Source organism: Malurus melanocephalus, unplaced genomic scaffold (assembly GCF_030028575.1).
Source record: "Malurus melanocephalus ecotype Western Australia unplaced genomic scaffold, MMel_1.1 scaffold_1061, whole genome shotgun sequence".
Classification (NCBI taxonomy): Eukaryota; Metazoa; Chordata; class Aves; order Passeriformes; family Maluridae; genus Malurus; species Malurus melanocephalus.
The window spans coordinates 24,461-34,589 of NW_026624293.1; the positions used below are offsets into that span (position 1 = coordinate 24,461).

General features: G+C 60.6%; 3 protein-coding genes across 3 annotated transcripts in view; 2 read left to right on the top strand and 1 right to left on the bottom strand.

Annotated features, from left to right (window-relative positions):
• Positions 1 to 1,268: 1,268 nt before the first annotated feature.
• LSM1 (LSM1 homolog, mRNA degradation associated) lies at positions 1,269 to 3,403 on the bottom strand. The gene is made up of 4 exons (XM_057386799.1): positions 3,267 to 3,403; positions 2,996 to 3,064; positions 2,300 to 2,415; positions 1,269 to 1,739 (listed from the first exon to the last, which is right to left on the bottom strand). The coding sequence occupies exons 1-4, from the start codon at positions 3,310 to 3,312 to the stop codon at positions 1,569 to 1,571; spliced, it is 402 nt and encodes a 133-aa protein (XP_057242782.1). The 5' UTR covers positions 3,313 to 3,403; the 3' UTR covers positions 1,269 to 1,568.
• Positions 3,404 to 3,498: 95 nt separating this feature from the next.
• BAG4 (BAG cochaperone 4) lies at positions 3,499 to 7,263 on the top strand. Its single transcript, XM_057386798.1, has 4 exons — positions 3,499 to 3,579; positions 5,135 to 5,374; positions 5,904 to 6,152; positions 6,648 to 7,263. The coding sequence occupies exons 1-4, from the start codon at positions 3,514 to 3,516 to the stop codon at positions 7,086 to 7,088; spliced, it is 996 nt and encodes a 331-aa protein (XP_057242781.1). The 5' UTR covers positions 3,499 to 3,513; the 3' UTR covers positions 7,089 to 7,263.
• A 2,308-nt stretch (positions 7,264 to 9,571) lies between these two features.
• The window catches only part of DDHD2 (DDHD domain containing 2), a 12,264-nt gene continuing 11,706 nt past the window's right edge, over positions 9,572 to 10,129 (top strand). The window contains exon 1 of the mRNA XM_057386812.1: positions 9,572 to 9,601. Coding sequence (XP_057242795.1) covers positions 9,572 to 9,601 — 30 coding nt within the window. The remainder of the gene's footprint in view (positions 9,602 to 10,129) is intronic.

The following is a 10,129-nucleotide window of genomic DNA, read 5'->3' on the forward strand; positions in this document are numbered from 1 at the left end:
GGACACCCCAATGGTGCCCAGGGACACCCCAATGCTGGGCATTGTCCCCAACCCCAGAGTCCCTGCCCTGCCAGCGAGGGGGACACAGCTCCAGGGCCCCCAGAGCCCCCAGTGCCAGCCCAGGATTGTTATCCCAGGATTGTTATCCCAGGATTGTTATCCCAGGATTGTTATCCCAGGATTGTAATCCCAGACGGAGCAGCCGCTCCTGGCACGAGGCCTTGGCACAAGGACACGTTTGTTTGTCAGAGGAACCAAAACAACCCGTGCAGAGCTGCAGAGCTGCCCCTCGGGCTGGGGGGTGGGGGGCACGGCCCCATCGGTGCCCCTGAGGAGGGGACAATGTCACAGTCACACTGTGCCACAGCACGTGAAGGGATCAACCCCAAAAACAGGACACAGACCCCAAAAAAAGAATCCAGAACCCTCAAGGGGTTCTGGTTAACTGGGACATCCATCCCAAGGGTGTCCCCTCCTTTCCAATGGTGTTCCCCCCCATCCCAGGGGTGTCCCCCCATTCCAATGGCGTCCCCCTCATTCCAGGGTGTCCCTCCATCCCAAGGCTGCCCCTGGAGCATTTGGAGATTTTCCAGCCACAGGAGCCAGCTCCATAAATGCTTTTTATTAAACTTTCTATTAAACTGCATTTCCTGGTTTAAACCTTTGACAACCCCAAACCCACAACACCCACTCGAGCCCAATAGGGCAGACACATCTTCCCCCAAACCAAAAAAAAAACTGCCCAGGAAAGCAGCTGAGGCTCCACAGGGACTGAGATTTGCCCTCTGTGCCCAGAGGAGGCTCCTGGAGCCTGGCAGCTGCCCAAAGCCAGCCCTGACCGTGCTCAAGGACTCTCCAACCCAGGGAAAGAGGGACAACACTCAGGGCAGAGGATTTCCAGAGCTGCAGCAGCTCCTCCTGAGTGCTGAGGTGAGGAGGGGCTGCAGGGGCAGGGCTGGGCTGCCCCAGCTCTTCATCAGCTGCTAATTAGGGGTTCAGCTGCTAATTAGGGGTTCATCTGCTAATTAGGGGCAGCAGCACAGCCTGGCTGAGGGGCACTGGGAGTTTCTGTTGGGGTACCCAGGTTCTGCTCCCATCCCAGGCAGAAGGATCTCACCAAAAGCTCCCAAATTTCCCTCAGAGCAAGCTCAGCCCAGCCCAAGGCAGGACCAAGGGCTCATCTCCCCCTGTGCAGCACACGAGGGGACAAGAGCTGGCCTGAGGAGTGCTCGTCCTGAAAGAGCACAAAAATACTGGAAAACCATCAATGTCAGGATCAAGGATTTATTTACAAGTCAAGGAAAACTCTCACCCAGAGTCATGTGAGGAGGAAAAAGCAAACAAAGCCAAGGAGCAGTGATTTGCCTCCCAAACACAAACACTCCCTGTGCGCCGGGCCCTCCTCGTCCCCCTTTCCTCAAGGAGACCAAAGGCATGATTTGTGAACGGTTACCAGCACCACGGAAAATACAATCTGAGAACACAACCCGCCTTCCCAGGGAGCGTGTCCCTGCYCAGCGGGTGTGGAACAGCCCTTGTTCCTTTTGCAGGAGGAGGAGGCAGCAGTGTCAGTACTCATCCAGAGTGTCTGCCCGCGGCACCGAGAGCCCTCGCTCCTTCAGCGCCTGCACCTTCAGCTTCTCCGACTCCTGCTTGGCCTGCTGCTCCACCCGCTGCTCCTCCAGGATCTCCTCAATGGACACCTGCTGCAGCGGGGTGTCGCTCTCCTTCTCCAGGTCCTGCAGGAGAAACGCTCTGTTCAGTTGTGCACACACACCATTCAGTTCTGAACACACACCCCGTTCAGCCCTGCACATGCACCCTCACACCATCCACAAACCCCACCCAAGGGTGGTGATGGCAGCACACAGAGGGGCTGCAAGCACTCTAAGGGGTGGGGGAGTGGGTAAAATCCCCCAGGACAGTCATGGAGGGGCTCCTGGAGACCCCAAAGCAAACAGAGCTCAGCTCCTGCACAGCCCATCCCCATGGTGACCCCTGGTGCAAGGCAGCAGAGAAATAACAGCAAACAATAATGACATTCCCCAGCAATGCCACCGACAGGCTGAGCCTCCCCACAGCTCCTCTGCCTTGTTCTCCATCCCTTCTGCCATCCCGAGGGGCTGCAGTGACCGGAGCCATCTCTGCCCTGCAGGTTGGCATTTCTGCGATGGCTGAAACCGCCCCGGACCCAGCTCCAACTGCAGCTGAACAGCACAGCTCACAGACAGACAGACACACAGACAGAACACAGACACCCCCAGCTCAGTCCCAGACCGCAGCGGGACCGTGCACTTACAATCTCCCCCAGCAGAACCACGTTCTCGCCCCTCACCACGAAGATGCCCCGAGGGATGTCCCCATATTTCTTGCCCACGTGGATGCGCTCCACGGTCTGGTGCAACACCAAGTTTGCTGCGGCAATAAAGAAGAGACAGAAAAGCTCAATTCTGACTGCACAGCGTGTGCTGTGCCCCCAGAGCAGGGACTGTGCCCATGGGTGCTCTCCCATCGCTCACTGAAGGGGATTAGAAAGGCACACAGAGATTCCCCGGTTCTCTGCACCCCAGAGCCCACCCGAGCCCCCCGAGCCCCCCGCGCCCCCGGGAGCAGAGAGGATTATGGCAATGTTGGTGCTGCAAGTTCTGGGCAAAGCCCGACTATTTGTTTGGAGTATGAACATCACCCAGCTCAAAAAGCGATGTTTCTGCTCAAAAAGGGATGTTTCTGCTCAAAAAGCGATGTTTCTGCTCAAAAAGCGATGTTTCTGCTCAAAAAGCGCTGCCGGAGCATCAGCGCTGGATGCAATCACGGGAGGGGAAGTTCCCAATTCTGAGAAAAACCTGTGTGAAGCACGAACTGCAGGGGGACACAGAGGCGGGCGCTTAACCCACCGCACAAACACATTCCAAAAACGCACGGCGGCTCCTGCTCCCGCTCATCCCCGCCCGGTGTCCCCGGTGTCCCCGGTGTCCCCGGTGTCCCGGGGCCGTACCGAACTGATCGATGCTCCGCAGGAACCCGATGAGCGTCCGCCCGTCCCGCAGCAGCACCAGGTGCTTCTCTGCGGGGAAAGGAGAGCGGGGGGTCGGTCACGGCCCGCGGGGAGCCCGGACCCCCGCCCCGGGGCGGATCCCTGCGGGGAGAGGGCTCCGAGCGCCCCGGGGGAACGGCGGGCAGGACCGGGGGGAGCGGGATGCCAAACCCCGGGGGCGGAGCGGCACCGACGGGGCGGGCTGGGCCGGGCCGGGCCGGGCCGCACTCACTGTCGATGTCCTGGATGAGGCTGGCCGTGCCCGGCATGTAGTTCATGGTGCGGCCGCAGCGGAAGCGCCGCCATTCGCCGGAGCCGCCGCTGCCCCGGAACCGCCCGCGGGGGGCGGGGCCCGCCCGCGCCGCCCTTTTATACCGCGCCTGAGGGTGCGCGCGGGGCCGCCGCCGATTGGCCGGCGCGGCGGGGAGCGGTCCGTGATTGGACGCCGAGCGTTAGGGGGCGGGGCCTGAGCGGCCGCCATGGAACCCCGCGCGGTGGGAGCGGGCCCGCCGATCCCCGCCGGGACCCCGCGGCCGCCCGCGCAGGTAACGGGAGCGGGGAACGGGGCGGGGAACGGGGAACGGGGCGGTATGGGGCGGGTTACAGGGCACGGGTAAGGGGGTACGGGGCGGGTAACGGGGCATGGGCACGGGTAACAGGGCACGGGGAGCGGGGCACGGGAACGGGGGCGGGTAACGGGGAGCCGGTAACGGGGCACGGCGCGGGTAACGGGGCACGGGGCGGGTAACGGAGGCGGGTAACGGGGCACGGGCCGGGTAACGGAGCACGGGCTGAGCGCGGGTAACGGGGGCGGGTAACCGGGCGCGGGGCGGGTAACGGCGCACGGGCTGAGCGCGGGTAATGGGGAGGGTAACGGGGCACGGGTAACGGGTACGGGCACGGTCCCCCGGGGCGGTCGGGCGCCGCTCGGCCCAGCCCTGCCCCGGTAACGGGCGCGCCGGGCGGTCCCGAGGCGCGGGCAGTGCCCCGGTTCTGCCCCCGCCCGCCGCTCCCGCCGCTCTCTCGGGGCTCCGCTCGCGGATCTCGGGCGCGTAACGGGACCGGAAAGAGGGACGAGTGTGGGGCACGTGTGTCAGTGCGGACAGCCCGGGAATGCGGTGATCCCGGACCGGTTTGCTGAGCGGGAGAGCCACGGTCCCGCGGCGGGGCATCCCCGGATCCCGTGGATGTGGGTTTTACTGTGCCGGATCCCGTGGATGTGGGTTTTACCGTGCCGGATCCCGTGGATGTGGGTTTTACCGTGCCGGATCCCGTGGATGTGGGTTTTACCGTGCCGGATCCCATGGATGTGGGTTTTACCGTGCCGGATCCCATGGATGTGGGTTTTACCGTGCCCGGATCCCGTAGATATGGGTTTTACCGTGGCTGGGTTTCGGGCTCGGTTTCGGGCTCCGGTGCAAACTCTTTGCCCTTGCAGAGCGGGGTCTGCGGTTCAGTTTTTCCTCCGGGATGTGCTCTGGGAGCTCTGACCCGGCTCTCCCATAACCCCAGCACACAGGGGTTTTACAGCCTCTGCTCCGTGGAGCGGCTCAGGGGCAAAACGCTGCCTTGCCCGAGGCTACCGGGAGTCATTCCCTGAGCTCTTGAGATCCTGKGCTTAATTATTCTCTCTGCAGTTAGGTGGAAACTCACCTTCCATACACATGAGTTACTGGGATGGATCCAGGTAAATCCTCAGATGTGTCCTGATTATGCAGAGCTTCCACACGCAGTCCCACAGGTCCTGCAGCTCGGGGAGCTGGATATGGGCTGGCAGAGCTTGTCTGTTTGCATCGTGTCTGGGTGACAGTGAGCAGGGAAATGAACTTTCCTGGAGYATTTTCCTTTCTCTGGTCAGTGGTGCAGTGCTGGGATCAAACCTTCCAGCAGCTGCTCACATCTGTCTGTGAGCCCAGCTTGGTTGAGTGAGATCTGGTTAAGCTCAGTGTGAGTCCTGGTGCAGCCAGGTTAGATCAGAAAAGCCTAAAATTGGCGAGATCAGCTTGAGGACAAAGGTTAAACGCTGTAGGAAGCGCCAGTCCTTGTTCCCAGAGCGTGTTTGTGTCCCATCACCTTTGCTGTGCTCTTCCCTTCCCGCAGGTGATGGATTCTCCCTACGCCAACGGAGCCTACAGCCCCCCGTACCCGCCCTATGCCAGCCTGCCGCAGGCACGGGGCTTCTACTGCTCGGGGCCCTCGCGCTGCCCGTACCCCACGGAGCCCACGGGCCTCTACCGGCCCCCATCGCCCGCCCCGGCCTGGAGCTTCGGCCCCCAGGAGTGTCCGAGCGAGGGCTCGGCGCTGCGCAGGCACCACGTGCCCGGCTACTCGCCCCCGCAGGTCAGGGACAGGGTCAGCTGGGATTGGAGTGTGGGGCTGCTGGGGTTTGGGGCTTGGGCTGCTGGGTTTGGGGTTTGGGCTGCTGGGCTTGGGTTTGGGCTGCTGGGCTTGGGGTTGGGCTCCTGGGCTTGGGGTTGGGCTCCTGGGCTTGGGCTTGGGCTCCTGGGCTTGGGCTCCTGGGGCTTGGGGCTTGGGCTGCTGGGCTTGGGGGCTTGGGCTGCTGGGCTTGGGTTGCTGGGGTTTGGGGCTTGGGCTCCTGGGGCTTCGGCTGCTGAGCTCGGGCTTTGGGCTTGGGCTCCTGGCACCTTGGGGCTTGGGCTCCTGGCACGCTGGGCTCGGGGCTGCTGCAGTGGAGCCGCAATCCCACTGTTCCCTGGCACAGCTTGAGCCCATTTCCCTTGTCCTGTCCCTTGTTCCCTGGGAGCAAAGCCTGATCCCCGCTGGCTGCCCCGTTCAGCCCCCAGGGCTGTGTGAGGGAGCGGTGCTGCCTGTGACCCCATTGTAACACCCGTTGCCCCTGTCCTTGCAGACCCCAGGAATGCCCATCCCGCAGTACCCCTATGGGGACAGCAGTGCAGGGGTGACAGGGCAGGGTCCTGTGCCACAGCCCAGAGCCCCGGAGGACACGTGGGGTCCCCACTCTGTGTACGGGGTGCAGCCACGTTACGCTTGGCCCGCAGCCCCGGGGCACAGCAACCTCTACATCTCTGATTCCCAYCCATCCTGGAGCAGCAGCGGGGTCCCTTCCCACCCCTCCAGCTGGGACTCACACGGACAGGTGAGGTCCTGTTTGCATGCAGGAGACAAAAATCCACGGCTGATTCCATAAAGTACTGGAGGGACCAGATGTCCTGGGGCGGGTCTTGAGATGGTTCAGACAGGATTTCTCTGGGTGSATCAGGAATTGTTTCTCCACATTTTTGGTCCCCTGCAGCAGCTCTGATGAGGGTTTTTGGGGATGGGGCCTGCTGTTCCTTGGGAGCAGTGCTCTCATTCCCTCTGGAATGTGCTGCCTGCGGAGAAGGATGCTCTGATCTATCCAAACAGAGCTCTGCTGAAACCTGTTCAAATCTCTCCTGTTCTGGGTAAAGAATATTTGGGGGCTCACACTCATTCCCTGGCAGTGCCCCGTGCTGGGGTGTTGGTTCAGACAGCCAGGGAGCAGAGCCCAGGTCCCTGTCCCCAGCCTGTCCCCCATTCAGTGCAGGATGAGAGCAGGACCCTSTGGGTTTAGGGGAAATGCACTCAGAGATGTTTTCTGCTCTGCCTGCAGGAGCCTGTGTACGACAGAGCTGAGCAAAGCCCACASCAGCACAGTTACTATGCTGATGTCCAGCGGCCCTCGGGGACACTGAACGAGCACAGGGTGGCCAAGGTTGCCCCGTGCCAGCCCCGGGTGCAGTACAGTGCCCAACCCCAGCTCTACGAGCTCGCCCCACGCAAGCCTGGCACAAACCCTGCAGCCATCCAGCCTGAGATCCAGAGGATCCTCCACGTCATGGGCGAGGCTGAGCAGCTGGAAGAAGAGGTGGATGAATTTGTGGGGAGAAAGACAGATAAATCCTACCGGCTCCTGGAGGAGATGCTGACCAAGCTGCTGCTGGAGCTGGATTCCATTGAGACTGGGGGCCAGGACAGTGTCCGGCAGGCCAGGAAAGAGTCCGTCCACAGAATTCAGGCCATACTGGAAAAACTGGAAAGAAAGGGATTGTGAAAGCATGTCAGCCACAAGGCACACAGCCTGTTGTTGAGGTTCCAAAGAGTTTCAGTTCTCTCAAATCTCAGTTCGTTCTGTCACGCACTATTGACAATGGAATAGCAATAAGCCCTGAGTCAACAGATTGAAACAAACCCACCAAAAAGCCATCCCAGAAGCCCAGCCCTGAAAACAAAGGACAAATTGGAGAGAGGTTTGAAGCAGAGGAAGTATTTGATGGAGGTATTGAAGAGAACTGGGCTGAGGATGGAGCCCTGCATGGTTGTGTACAGAGCTTCCCAGAGCAGGCCCAAGCTCCACAATCTTTGAACACTTTCCAGATGTGCTGCAGATGTGCAGCCACCAGCCAGGACTCTGGGCTTGTCCTCACTGCCTGTATTTTCAGCTTCAGCTCCCTTGCCATGAGCCCYGTGTGTCCTCATGGGGTTGTTTGGGTTTAGTGCACTGGAGGAGCGCCACTGAAGTGCTGCAGGGAGGGACTGTGCTGGCACACGTCACCTCGTGCTGTTCTGTTTGAAGGGCCAGTGTGGAGTGTCCTCGTGGACATGGGGACAGACTGGAAATCCCAGTTCTGCCACCGGAAAGAAGTGCAAGCTGAGGAAAGAGCAGATGCAGGATGCTTGGAAATCATTTCCAGGTTATTTGGGTTAAACTGCCCTGTTTAATGTTCCTCTCCATCCCCAAGTTTTGTGTCCCACTGTGCAGCACCACGGGGAGGGAACAGCTCAGCCTGTTCCTGCCTCCTGGTTCCAGCCTGCAACTCACTGYTGTGTGTGACACTTACTTAATAAACCCTGACAAGTTTCAAATGTTATTTTGTAATTGAGATGTCCCAGAGTCTCTTTTTCTTTCAAAAGAAGTGGTGGGGAAGGTTGTGTAACTCAGACCAAAACTCGAGGTGCCGATGCCAAGGTCAGGGTGAATGGAAATCTGAGAAAGCTGTTTTGGGGTGCCAGGGTGCCCCATTCCCTCCCAGGCCTCCAGCTGGGAGTCCAGAGCCAGGGGCTGAGTTTTGGAAAGGGTCTGGAAGGGATTTGGGGTGCCTGAGGCTGGGAGAGCCAGCGGAGTCCCTGCAGGCAGATCCCACATTCCCAGCCGGGGCTGTGGCACAGCACTGACCTTTGGAGCTGTTGGATGTGTCCCTGGTCACACATCCTGCAGGGTGGGATGTCCTGGGAAAGGCTCAGGAAAAGCTGCTGTTCCATTTTCTGTCAGGCAGGGAGCAGCCAGGCTGAGCTATTCCATGATCCAGCCTGGAATTGCTGCCTGGACTGGGAGATCAGAGCAGCTCCCAGTAGCTGCCCTGTCACTGTGAAGCTGTTTCCAGGCCCTCTGTGCCATCCTGATGAGCTGAACCCATCCAGGTAACATTCCTGAACAATATTTCCTGTTCCTGCCTCCTTGGCACAGGGTTATGTAAATCCCTGGAGAAAAGCCCACGAGAGAACATTCCCGAGTGGGCTGAAATGGCAGATTATCCCTGCAGGCTGTGGGGATTCGAGCAGCTCCRTGGGATGCTGTGGTGTTYTGGCATCCCTGGGTGGGTTTGGTGYGTTCCCCCAAATCTGGGATCAGGGCACACATCCCACACCTCAGCCTGCAGGAAGCTCTGCTGTAATCACATCCCTACCTGCAGCCTCTGCCTCCGCACAGCCCCAAAGTGGGTCATGGCTGGGCCGGGTGATTGTGTGRCACGGCAGGAGCTGTGCCAGCATCACCGGGGTGGGCTCTGCACGGAAAGGTTTGCAGATATTTGCTCTCCAACTGCACAACTGGGCAATTCAGCCCTCCTGCCCTTCAGTTTTCCTCCCAGTCCCTGCCATGGCGGTAGCGAGCACTGGGATGGCAGTTTCTGGCAACTGGTTTATCTTGCAGCATCCACCCACATCACAACCTCCAAATTAGAAAGTCTGTCTCTGTTTATCACTGGGCTCATCTCTACAGAAACCAAACTCTTACTCTGGGGTTGCCCGTTCCTTCTGCAGCATTGCCCGCCCTCAGCTGAAGGTTTCTCAATCAGCACCGAGGCTAAAGGGTCACAGAGGGACTSAAAACCAAACATTAAATCAGCACCTCGTGGTTTCTGCTGCAATCACCCCAGGCTGACGCGTTTGTTCCTGTCGCACGAGGGAGGCAGCTGGGTGAGGGCGGCTGTTATCTGCACCCAGTGCCCCACATCTGCTTGGGGGTCCTGGCTGAGCCTGATGGTCCCGAAAAGCGCTGGCACTGCCTGGCACGGCTCCTGGGCACCGACCCGCCCGGGTCATTTCCAGTGGAGCAGGGATCACGGGCAGGGAATACAGGCAGGGAACAGGGGCAGGGAATATGGGCAAGGAGTATGGGCAGGGAACACGGGCAGGGGACATGGGCAGGGCTCACAGGCAGGAAATAGGGACAAGGAACATGGGCAAGGGTCACGGGCAGAGGTCATGGGCAGGGAACACAGCAGGGAACAGGAGCAGGGAACACGGGCAGGGGTCATGGGCAAGGAACATGAGTACGGAATATGGGTAGGGAATATGGGCAGGAAACATGGGCAGGAAATAGGGGCAAGGAACATGGGCAGGGAACATGGGTAGGGAATATGGGCAGGGATCACGGGCAAGAGCTGCAGGCAGGGGCAGCAATTGCAGGGCTGCAGGGCGGTGCTGAAGGCAAAGGTTGCGGGCAGGGACCAAGGGCAGGGATCGCGGGCAGGAATCCCGGGCAGGGTTCGCAGGAGGAGCTGCGGGCAGGGATCGCGGGCGGGTTGGCGATCAGGAGCTGCAGGCGGGCACTGCGGGCACTGATTGAGGGCAGGGATCGCGGGCAGGGTTCGCAGGAGGAGCTGCGAGCAGGGATCCCGGGCAGGGTTCGCAGGAGGAGCTGCGGGCGGGGATCACGGGCAGGGTTCGCAGGAGGAGCTGCGGGCAGGGATCACGGGCGGGTTGGCGATCAGGAGCTGCGGACGGGCACTGCGGGCACTGATTGCGGCCCATCCCCGCTCCTCCCCGGCCGTGACGGCGGGGGCGGAACGCGGGCAGCACCGCCCCGGGCTG